Source organism: Xiphophorus hellerii, chromosome 14 (genome assembly GCF_003331165.1).
Source record: "Xiphophorus hellerii strain 12219 chromosome 14, Xiphophorus_hellerii-4.1, whole genome shotgun sequence".
Classification (NCBI taxonomy): Eukaryota; Metazoa; Chordata; class Actinopteri; order Cyprinodontiformes; family Poeciliidae; genus Xiphophorus; species Xiphophorus hellerii.
In genome coordinates this window covers 11567357-11579680 of record NC_045685.1, presented here as the reverse complement: position 1 = coordinate 11579680, position 12324 = coordinate 11567357, and the positions used below count along the sequence as shown (strand labels likewise).

The 12324-nt window shown below is 39.2% G+C and overlaps 1 protein-coding gene across 6 annotated transcripts in view; it reads right to left on the bottom strand.

Moving 5' to 3' along the window:
- Positions 1 to 12324, bottom strand: part of chd3 (chromodomain helicase DNA binding protein 3) — a 50470-nt gene that overhangs the window by 14036 nt on the left and 24110 nt on the right. For 5 of the 6 annotated variants that reach the window (XM_032583633.1, XM_032583631.1, XM_032583628.1 and 2 more), the window contains exons 31-39: positions 12086 to 12243; positions 10562 to 10760; positions 10362 to 10472; positions 10156 to 10287; positions 9297 to 9405; positions 8263 to 8395; positions 4749 to 4944; positions 2349 to 2512; positions 1942 to 2068 (exon numbers count right to left, since the gene is read on the bottom strand). In XM_032583633.1, the coding sequence (XP_032439524.1) occupies positions 1942 to 2068; positions 2349 to 2512; positions 4749 to 4944; positions 8263 to 8395; positions 9297 to 9405; positions 10156 to 10287; positions 10362 to 10472; positions 10562 to 10760; positions 12086 to 12243 (1329 nt within the window). The remainder of the gene's footprint in view (positions 1 to 1941; positions 2069 to 2348; positions 2513 to 4748; positions 4945 to 8262; positions 8396 to 9296; positions 9406 to 10155; positions 10288 to 10361; positions 10473 to 10561; positions 10761 to 12085; positions 12244 to 12324) is intronic. The other variant, XM_032583630.1, reaches the window with a different exon arrangement.

Below are 12324 nucleotides of genomic sequence, written 5' to 3'. Positions count from 1 at the left end.
GCTGGGTGTTGTGGTTTCTTCTGGAGGAAAGCTACTGGGGGAGTATCAGGTTCTACCGGTTATCTCTGCCACATCTCAGCTATCTAAACATCTCCTAACACGAAAGCACATGCAGGACAGAGAGTGCGTCTGGAGAGCACATGCTGTTGTCGAACTAATTATGGGAAAATAAATTCACCCAGCTGACAGTGAGCTGTGATAGAATGCAGGCAAGAGTGGTGGGATAGGAGCCCAAACAAAAAACAATAATAATAATAATGTTTTCGTCATTGTGCAATTTTAATTTAAAAGCTCTTAAGTTGGCAATAATCAAACTTTTCAGGAGAAACAATGCCTGCCTGGCCAGACTGAGCTTTATTATTGCACAATCTGTCGTTAGATCCTATAAATGCTGAGCTGGCTGTTGAGCTTTTGAGAATGCCTTAATATAGAAGTGCAACACGTTCGTGTTTGAGTTTCTTTCCTTTGGTAATGTCTATTTCAGGTGTCTTTCTGGCAGCCACATCAGAAACTCTGCCACAGATGTTTTTTTTCCCTAGATATGAACTTCTCCCCCCCCCCCTTTTTTTTTTACAACTCAAGCTGCTCAAGGTGATAAAGTGCTGCAGATATAAAAACAGTCCTCCTAGAGCAAAGTAGTTCTCAATGCCACTAATTTAAAACCTAAATAATTCTATTACACTAAGTAAAGAGAATACAAACTAAGATTTATGGCTTTCTTAGGAGGCCTGAACATGTTTTTTTTGTTTTCCCAATTCCCTTTGCTAAATGTTTTCTCCCACAGCGACAGCACCATACAAAGACAAAATTCCTGACATTTCTGTTATGATTGGACCACATTTTGGCCCGTTTTTATACCTTGCTTTATTGAGCATAAACAGCTCATGTTACCAGCTAATCAAGTCTCGACCTTTATCGGGATCAGTGCTTCTTCAAAACCCACCGATGTCAAATGTTTCACCACTGGGGCTGCAGAAGAACTGTGAGGGTAGAGATAACAGAGGCTTGCGAAACTATTCACAGTTCCTTAACCTTTTCACATGTTGACATGCTCCAGCCACAAACTTCAGTGGATTTTGCTGGGATTTTATTAGACCATCACAAAGTAGTGAATGGTTTGAAAGCAGGAGGAAAATGATGTTTTCAGTGTTTTATTACATAGGAAAATCTGAAAAGCATGGAGTACAATTCCATTCAGCTTCCCGAGTCGCTGAAGTCACATGAACACTTTTTAAATGTAAAAAACAAAACTTGAAGAGCATGTATCCTCTTGTTCCCATTTCACTATTATGACTTTAGTACATCTTAAAATATTAACAAAATACGCTGAAGTTTGTGGTGATGATGTGACAAAATGTGGAAAAGTTCAAGACGTTTGAATACGTCAGCAATAAACTGAATGTGGCGTTTTTTGTTTTTAACGTTTCCTCCTCTGCAGTCACATTACACATTATGTAGGTTTGTGGGTTTCTTTCAGGGAAGTCTCTGTGTTTTTAGAGCAATAAATCAGTTTCCTGTTGCAATCACAGGCCAATTTGCTACCTTATCATGAAGTCAAATGTAACAGAAGATAAAAAGAGTATTCATGACTGCTATTGCAGAAGGTTTATGACAAACACCAGCTCGCACTCCGCACTGAGATCTAATCGGTTCCTTCACCCGAGGCAGCAACAGCTCGATCTTCAAACCTCCCCATCTCCGCCAAGACACATAAATCCCTCTTAAATCATCAACTTGCCAAACTGTCGCACAGATCAAGCCCAGTGGGATTTTGCTTCACTAAATTATCTCTGACTGCTGTAATTATCAGGGCCTCAGAAAATCACGCATTTTTTTGTTTGTTTGTTTGTTTTTTCTTTGAACTCATCTCTTTTTCCACTCACTCACAAATGTGTGTTACGTATCACCGCTTTGGACAAACCAGAACCCGTGAACACTGACCTGATATGAAGGATCCCGGCGGCATCTGGCTGTAGTTGGCTCCTCCTATGTGCAGGGCGCTCGGCGGGGCCGGGGTGAAAGGCGCGCCGTAGTTCTGAGGGGTGGCGTAGGGTCCCGGCGGTATGGGCTGCACAAAGATGGAGAAAATCGTGTTATTAAAACAAAAACAAAAACAAAAGAAGCACCTTGACTGGATGTTTTGCAAGCTGAAAAAGAAATGCTGAATAAGTGATTGTGGAGTCAAGAAAAGCAGGTGGGTGACAGAATAAAAAGCCAGTGTGTTTTCATTGGACGCCCTCCATCTATTGCTTTTCTACTGGCGGACAGAGCAGGTTTCAGCTTGTGAGTGAACCTGTGTGTCAAAGTGTGTTGGGGTGTGCGGGTGTGTGTGTGTGTGGGCTGCTGACCGGGGACGTGTGCGTCTCAGTGCCCTTGCTGGCGAGCCGGCTGAGGATGCTCCGCTCCGACATCTGCAGGCGGGCGGCGATGGGCGGGACTCGGGACAGCGTGGCGGGCAGCCGGGTCACGTCGGCCTTCATGTCGCTCAGCAGCTCCTCCAGCTGGTTCAACACTGCAGCGACAAGAAGCAAGAAGTTGTTACATAACAGCTTTCAAATGATGCTAGACGGTTTTCCGAACAAATCGATATTTTCTTATTCTTACCACCCAAAGAGAAATTCTTAATTCTACTTTTTTCTCTTGACACTGACGTTTAGATAGTATCAGATTTCTAAGACATGAGAGTTTATTTTCGCGATCTCTCTTTCATCACATCCTTACATGAAATTAATCATTGATCACGAGCTCAGATAAAAACGAAGATAAATACTGAAACACAAACATGGACAGGCTCACTTGGGAGCCAGAGAGGAAGTGTTTGGAGCTATCACTTGACACAGCGAAAGCTTATCTTCTCTACATGACTGAAGCTTTCTCGGGGCGAAGCCGTGTGGTCGGCACGGCAGGAAAGATTGCACAACAGACGGGTTGATCTGTATCTCTTTCATTGTTTGTCTGTGATTATCTGTCTGCCAATTTTTGTTTTTTTTCCTTCAACTTTTCCCTGAATCCGGTTGCCTAAAGATCCTTGGCCGAGCTTCTCGCCGTCAATTATAAAAGGAAATTAAAGTCGGTTCCCATCCCAAAATGTGACAAGGTTTCTGACAATATGGGATTGTTCTGATGAGAGACGTTTTCGTCTTTGGATGATCAGGTTGAGTTGTTCTCTTTCCAGAGTGAAATCAAGACTAGCCTAAAAACTGAAATCAGAAAAAGTTTATTTAATTCACATGGGGTCGCATGACGTTAAGATAAATGGGCCTTCGCATGTGGCAGAGAAGCCACACACCTTTTGCAGTCATCTTTAAAGTTCTGGTCATGATTTTGCCTGTTTTCGTAAATCTTGTTTATTTTTATTTTTTTAAAAACAACTAAAGATGGGCTAAAAATGACCAAATACTCAATCACTGTCAGGATTTTAACCTTTAAGATGCCACTTTAATTACTTTTCTTTTGTTATTCATTCCAAAAAAACATGAAAACCCCGACAAACTCAAAAAATTAATTCTTTTCCGGAAAACAATAAGCAGGACGATGGCGATTAAAGGTCGGGATGAGTCAAAGATTAGCAACAAAGCTGATTTGATTGCATTCATATTTTTAGTAGTGACACCTTCCTGCCCAAAAATGCTCCCCAGATTGCCATAAAAAACAGAAACTTCTTCATCTCAGCGCCATGGCAGTATTTTGGAGAGCTGTTTGAAGGGTCATAAATCTAAGAACTCCAACAGAGTTAGACTGGCCGGTTTTCCTGGTCCAGGCTCGACTTAAACTCATACTCCATAAATTTTTTAAAAGGAGTGAAGGTGGATCCTAGCTGTCGATTTTAGGGGGAAATATTTTTTGGACATCGCACTTTCTTTTTCCACAAGATGTTAACTAATAAATATCATTTGATCTAAACCATTCCACTGTAGCTCTGGATGTGTCTTGTTTTGTTCTTCTGGAATGACAGAAGAACAAAACCTCAGGCTGAGAGTGGGAATGGATTCTTCTTAAACACCCCGATCGATTTTCTTCCATCAGAGGGTGACTGTTTGAGATCAGACGATTTAAACTTTGTCTATTTGTGTCTATATTTACGAGAAAATCCACAGTAAACTGAAACGTCAGCAGCAAATTCTTGTTTTCAAAAATAATTGAAGTTGTCTGTTGCACAGCTAAGGGTGGATATTTATTCATGTATCATTTATCATGAAAGATTTCTCATAAAAAATTATTGTTGTCTAGGTCATTTTCAATTAATTAAGTAAAAAAAAACGTACAGTTTTATCGGAAATGATTTATTTTTTTTTACCATTTTCACCACTGTTTCTTCCACGAGAGCATCAATAAATATCAGTGAATTCCAAAATATGATTAGATGCAGTTACTGTGTGCAGCTTAGTGATAGAAATCACACTTCTTTAAGTGACTGGTGTCCTGGTGAAAAATGTTTCAAATAAAAACGTTTTTCTAGAACAGTATCTGTGTTGGTGGCGCTATGAATGCTGTGCCAAGCAGACATAGCTACACAGTTACCTAAATCTATATATTTTTAAGTAATTTCCATCCCTATTGCAATATTACCACAAAATATTGCAATAAAATTCTAAGTCCATATTGCCCTCTACATCCTGGAAAAAGAAAAAAATGGTTAAATCAGGGATAAAGTACCAAAAAAACCCACCACATCCATGCCCAAGACGTGCATCTAAAGTTCTGACCAGAACTGTATCCCGTATCGACGTAGCGGTGTTGTCACCGACCTTTGTGCAGAACAGCGTTGGCTGGCTTGTTCCCAGCCAGCGACTCCTTGCTGAGGTGCTGGTGCGACTCCGCCAGGCACTCCACCTCAGCGAAGCGAGCGTTGAGCGCCATGGCCGGGTGGCTCGGGTCCTGGGTCATGTTTAGGTAAGCCGCCCGCCGCAACTGCTCCTCGATCACCAGCGCCTGCTCCAGCAGCTGCCAGGGGCCAGTAAGGAAACGACCCATTACATATTGGAAAAACAACAGACCTGGGGTTCAATATATGGATGGAAGCTCGGATGAAATTATGTCATAAAGGAGAAAATCTGAAATAAAACTTAGAAACCTAATAAAATAGATGTTTATATTACATGAAGAATTGACAATCTGACATTAATTATTAAGCTGTGACACTTAATATTTAACTGATTCTGCAAGTTCCTATGGAGCTTGCAGAATCAGTCTCCACGGGAAATAATTCAGCTTAGATATTAGGCAACTGCAGAACAGGGGATATTTTAGTTTCAGGTCTGAAAATGTTAACAAATTCCTATTTACTGAGTGGGAGGAAAATATGTCACTTCTTCCATACAGGAAATCTTTCTTCCTCTTTTTTTTTTTTTTGTCCACTGAACTATAATGTCAAGTCATGCTGGTTTCACTGTTCCTTGGAAATGGGGCAGCAACAAATTTTTTTCTCTCTCTAGAACTTTGCTTTGTTTTCTCGGAGAATCCCAGACGACTAACTTATTTACGAACAGTTTATTGAAATTTTGCCAGGTGATGCACCTAGAACCAGAAAAAAAAGTCATGTAAGACTTGCGAGACAAAGCTTCGTGTTTTTATTTTTGTTACTAACCAAACCATAAGCTAAATGAGAACACTAAAGACATTTAGTTGTTCGATTAGCTAATTCACAAAAAAGCAGAAGTTCCTAAGATTAATCACATTAGTCACTGAAACTTCAAAAAACCAGAGGATAAAGGAAATTATGAAGTGGTCTATATATTTGGTCACTCTCTTGTAATTGTTTACCGGTTAGCAGTCTTTTCCTCAAGTCTTGTCAAATCTTAAGTTGTCCTTTGAAATAACGGTATCAGTGTAGCGAGACGTGTTCTTCAAGCTGGATGCAACAAAGTCCATAAAGATCCGATGTAATAAAAACATCTTAACCAATATCCCAGGAAAAATCTTGGTAAGACCTTCAGGGTAAATTAAAGAAAACATTAAATGATTGATTAAATGATTAAAAACTCTTGATTCCCTGGAAGAAAACTATAAAATCTTGAGAAAATGCTATAAAAGGGTACTTTGACCTTGTCGTGGTTTGACCGAAGTATTAAAAAGCAACATTTTTTTCATTTTCCGAGTCTGAAAATCAAAGATAAACAACCAATCAAATAGGAAAGACGAAGGTTCCCGTGTCACCCCGAGTTCAATATGTAATATGGATGGCACGGGTACAAAAGTTGCAAAAATAAACTGCTTTTACACGCTCCTCAGTCATAAATAAAGGACACACAGTACTGTACAATCTGTAATTGTGAAAATGCTCTTTTATTGTTTGAAAACGTAAAATAAGCACAATTTCACTCCTATTGGCTGCGCAGCTGGAAGGACGTGGGGTCAGGATGGATGGATGGACGGACGCGCTGAGGTCAGCTCGGATTGCTCACAGTAGTTTTCCAACTCGCAGCACGTCATTCCCAGATGCCAGTTTTGACATTCCAGACAAACTGAAACACAGCTCTACCTCACAATAACGACGCGCTGTTACAGTTAACAGTTTCTGGAGCTGGAAATTGGATTTTAAAAAGTTTTTTATGTTTTTTTTTTTATTATTTTTTTTACATAGTGCTTCATATTTTGTGTAAAAAGTTTCTGCACTGGCACAAGTTTATTTACTTCCAGGGAGAGAGACAAAGCTCTAGGAATCAATTGGCCGCAGCAAACTTTTAGTATTGAGAATACCAGATAATATTATTGATTTATCAACTAAAGTTATTTTCTCTATGTGATAAGTGTTGCTGGCGTCCTAATCTGCTTTAGTTTTGAATGTGCTTGTGTAGGAATATTCTAATGTGCAACAATGTGTACAAAATTAAAATCTTAAATTTGAAGTATTTAGTGACATTGTAAACCTTCAACTTCTAACGGGGGGTCTTGCAGTAAGTTGAACTTTTTTTTTCTGTATCACAGAAAACAAACTCTGTAGGAGACATATAATGATAATAATAGAAGTTAAAGAAAAGACACTTGTAGTGTCCAAAATGGGTATATTTTCGCTCGTGTTTCGTTTTCCACAGTTAAAGCACGTCTTGTTGACATTCCTCCCCTGTAATCTGAAACTCTGTATCCTGTGTGCAACAACCAATCACTACTCACCATCTGTGATTCTATCAGGACAACACATGGGTCATAAAAGATGGAGCAAAGAATTTGATTACAAGTTTATTTTCGAGTAATGCACAATCAACATGGGATTTAGCGTTCAGGAACAGAATGAGTTTATTTATGCTAATGGAAAAAATATATATAAGGAATCTGCGTCTCATTTTCCTTACAACGTTTAAAGTTGCAAGGAAAATCCGTTTGAATTGTTTCAAGGTTTCAGTCGATGCAGAATCAAATGTAATTTCTGAACACCTTGTGTAATTTCAAAATGCGTTTGATGAATTTAATGCTTATAATAACAGTGGACAGCCATCGACTGAATGTGAAAGCTTCTGCATTAAACTCACAGTTTAATGCAGAATCTGAGGTTTAATGTACCTCAGATAAAATGCGAGTTTACTCAGAAATATTCTCTTTGCACTGATTTTTTGGCACACTGTTAAAAAATGTGAATACGTCAAACATAAATAAAAGAAAACCTAGGAGCCTGGGTCAAAAAATATAAACTTCATCTCATATTTGTCAGCAAATCCACTCTTGTTTACAACTGTATTGCAGGCATTTCATGACTAATTCAGACAAACTGTGAATTAGTAGTGAGTCCAGGAAAACCTGGCTATATATAGCAGTGTTCCAAAACAGAGAGTCGTATTACACAACCAATCACAGCTGACGGCATCCTGGAGGGAAATTTATGAGAAATTTTCTGGTTTTTTGCGTGCGTGTGTGCACTGTTGTCACCAGATTTAAGAAAAACTTGAAGAATTTGGTAAAGGGAGATGGCAAGAAACAGTAGGAGAGGGAGATGCAGTAAATGAGGATGTTGAGGGAAGGATCTGAAACATGCGAACCGCTCAAAAACAGGATGAGAGCCCTTCCAGAAGTGCAGCGATCAGCAGTACCACTCAGTCAATATGTGGGTCTCAGGGCATCCGTCATACAACCACTGGACGCAGTCAGGTGACGGAAGATGCTGAGACATTTTAGCCCTTTTTTTTTTTAGCAATAGAAATAATTTATTTTTGTGAAGTGAAAATGTGAAGAAAAAAAAATAACTTGGATAAATTAGATGGCATGTCTCTAATATCAGACATAAAACGCAAAGCGTAAAAAAAAAAAAAAAAAAAAAAAAAGTCCTACCTTAAAACGCCGAGCCAAAAACTTGTTTTTCATTTCCAAGAAGTTTCCTTTATTTGCCTGCGACTTGAACGGCTCATTGACGATTGCGAACTGTGGATCGTTCTGGATGTCCTGCCAACGAGCGTAGCCGTGTCTGGTGAACAGGTCAAGGGTTGTTAAACTGTCTGAGTCAGAGACGGAGCTCCTGTTTGGAAATTTCAACTAAAGTGAATGTCCCAACTTCTGATTTTGACTTAGTATTTAGAGACGATAGCTTATTGTACTGACAAATCATAGCATAAATGTGTATTATGTATATTATTAACTCATATTACTAGGTTGCAGCTAGCAAATATTGTTAAGACATATGAATAGAATTTAAGACCTGTATCTCATCAGAAATGTACAAACTTAGTCCAGCCAATTGGTGATAAATTTGCACTTAATCATGATAAGTGCAAATTTATCATTGGCACTTATGATAAATTTGTGTAAATGATAATATATATAAGCTAATGTTAGCTTATATCAGATCATACTTACTAATATAAGCTAGTATTAGCAATTAGCTTATATTAGCAGCTAGTTAATGGTAGCCTCAACCACCTCGAGTCACAGAACGCTATGAAGTGAAGATGTCTGTGAGGAACACAAACTTTTGACTCACAGAAAAGTCCTGCAAGAAAAAAACCTCCCACATAGAATTATATAATATAATATATTAAATGGCCTTGCCAGGACAAAATTTAAGATCTGTGATTAATGTTTTTCCTGGGAAACGTACTTTTTAAAATTGAATTTAAGACATTTTAAGACCTTAATTTTAGATACGCAACTTTAATACTTTTTAAGGATGCGCGGACACTCTGGTACTAGTTTAGTTAAAAAACCTGCCTGTAAAGAACAACATCAACTTCTAGCAGACACATATTGCCGTTTACAAAGCTCTTTCTGGCTTGTTGACTTATTAAGCTGCCTTTCTGACTTCCAGTAGAAAAAACCCCCATAAACAAACACAGCGGGGTCATCACCCGGGCAACCGCTGTCAAGGATACACCACGATTCCCGCCAGCAGCCAGAAGTCGTGTCGACGGTGCCAGATCTCGTTCATCTTACCCGAGGAGATGGCAGCCCGCTCCTCGTTCTGCCAGAGAGTGTGCAGCTCTGCAGGAGGAAAACAACGAGGTCGCTTTCAGATCGCTTACCTTCCCGAGTCCCGACTGCAGCAGGTGTGTTTTTCCGCCACACACCCGCAGCTTTTCTGGGTTCATGATCAGGTTCAGGGCAAATTTGGCTCCTTGGTGATATTAATTTGGAACCCTCTGAAAGCAGGACTTATGTTTCATATGTTTATATAAGTGGCACATTTTATGTTGTTTAGACAACTGCACGCATGTTTCGGTCAACCGGTTAAAAGTATTTCCTGAATTACGCCTTTCTCTTCAAATGAGCTCATGTTTTTCTTTAAAAAAAAAAAGTAGAGGTTGAATGCATTTTCCTGAAAAACATGACTATTAATAAGAACTAGTAAATATACTGTGAACAACATGCGGTCATTCCAAATTTAGGAGTTTTCCCTATCAAAGACGTTTGAGTCATTAATAACTGGAAGTATGACACTGCATTTCCCATGAAATATCATCCAACATAACACAATCTACTTTTACAAAGATGTTGCTTCATTCTTAGTTCTCTATTTTCATCAAATGTCATGTGTAAACAGCTGAAATCACACATCCACACAGACAAATGCTTCTACAATACAACAGCAGTGCAGTCCTCATCTGTATCTGTTAAGTCCTTATATTGTGAAGCTCAGGGATTGTTTCAACAACGTTACTTGAATCATAAGATATTTTTTTAGTGACTGACAAAATATTCTTCTATAAAAGCCAAAAAAAAAACAGAGCAAACCTGTGAAGCCGCCGTCTGCGATGTTGAACATGAAGCGCGGCCGCTCGGTCTGAGGCTTCCCATTACCCTTTGTCGTCTCCTCCTTGGATGCTTTGATCTCTTTCCCAGCATCCCTTTCACCTTTGACCTCTTCTGTTACAAAAATAGACACCTAATTAGACAAAAATAACAAACTTATTTTAGCATTTTTAAGCAGCGCACCGCACCTCTCTTCAGGTCAGACGCCTCGGTTTTTTCCCTGGCTTCTGTTGCCTCTGAAGATGTTCGCATTTCATCCCTCTTTTCTTTCTCCTTGTCCTCCCCGGGCTTCTCTCCCTCTGCAAGTACAAACTCTCTTAAGTCACACCGATCTTTTGTTTAAAATGATTTTTATCCATCGATGAGGAGCAGCGTAAACGTGATTTACCTGACTTCTTTTCTGTAACGTCGGTGTTTTGTTTAGTCTCCTCTTTACTGTCCTCTTGCTGTTTGTTCTCCTCTGATGTGGCGGCTGAAGACTCGGTCGATTCCTCCATGTCATCCTCTTTGGTGGTACTCTCTTCTTTGCCGTCCATCTTTTGACTTGGAGATGCCTTCTGCGACGATTCTTTTGTTGAGAATGAAAGCTGCCAAGAAGAGTGACACAATCATTTTTAGTATATTTAAAAATTTTACGCAAAGCTTTTAAGATATTTTAAGAGACATGAGCAAATCTGATTGTAGAACTTAATGGTTTATTCCAAATTTCCCCAAAACCTTTTCAGATTTCATTAGTATAAAAGTGCAAACTGAAGTCTATATTCATTAGGATTTTATGTAATAAACCTACAAGACATCTTATGAATTTCTTTTACAATTACAGCTGAAGTCTATTGAGATCGCAGCATGTTTTGAGCTAAACCTCTCCCCTGTAACTGTGTTTATCTGCTGCGACCTCTAACACAGTTTCTTCTACTTTTCCTCTATTTAGCTCATCCAGCTTCCCATCGACTCTGACCTTGTTTCCTGTCACTCCAGAAGAAATGCATAATGCGGCCACCACCGTGTTTCGCCATAGGACTGATAATGTGTTAGTTTCTCGTCACATGTAAAGTTTTCCATGGAAACCAAAGTGTCTCATTTTGACCTGATCTGATCCGGTCACCTATTTCCACATATTTGCGATGTTCCCTATGTGGGTTACGGTAAACTGATAATGGGAACTCTTAACTTCCTGTTAGCAGCGGGCTACTCCTTACAGCTCTTGCATAAAGGTCATATTCTTGGAAAACATGTCTGGCCTAGGAGTCGACCTACTGGAGTGTTGTTCATTATTGGGTTTTCACAAAATTTTAGAGAAAGAAAACATTAGATGGCTTTACAGTTAAATAACTTGAGATTGCGTTGCATCCGTTTTGGTTGTGGATTGTTTTGTTTCCTTTCTGTACTGTTTTACTGATTTATATACAAGAAGTGACATGATTTGAGCTTTTTATATTAATTTTGTTTAATTTGATGTGTAGAACAGGCATAAATATATGAACCTCGTGCTTTTGTCTGCACGGTTTCAGTCAAGTTGTTGTCAAGTTTATTGTGTTTTGAAGTATGGGTAAAAAAACTATTTGATGACTGATTGAATAAATAAAAAAACAATAAATGAAGTTTGTGTTTGTAAAGACGGAAAATGTTAAATGGTTTAAGGGGTTGTGAATACCTTTGCGAGGTATTGTGTCATATATCATCTTACCTTGTTTAAAAAGCCTATATTTGAGGCTTAAATGGCCACTAGATGTGTTAGTTTTACTTTCACCTTGTTTCACACCAGCCTATAATTATATATAAAAGTTTATGCTTTAATTGTGAAAATGAGGAAAATATTTTCCAGTAGTTAAATTTTTCTGTCAATCTCACATAATTTAGACTTTCTTCTTACTCCAGCTGTATGGTTGGAGTTTTAGGGACATTGTCTCACCTCCTCAGCGTCGCCGGTCTTGTTGCCATCCACTTCTCTCTGTTGCTCCTTCTCCTTCACTTTCTCCTTTTCCGCAGAGGCATCAGCGTCCCCCTTCTCCTCCTCCTTTTCGCCCTCCTTCCCGTTCTTCTCCAGTCTCTCTGATGGAGCAGGAGTCGCTGTGTGTGTTCAGACAAACAAACGTGAACGATAAGTACACTCTGGGTGCCTTGAGTTTAGAGCACCCCCTGCTGGATCTA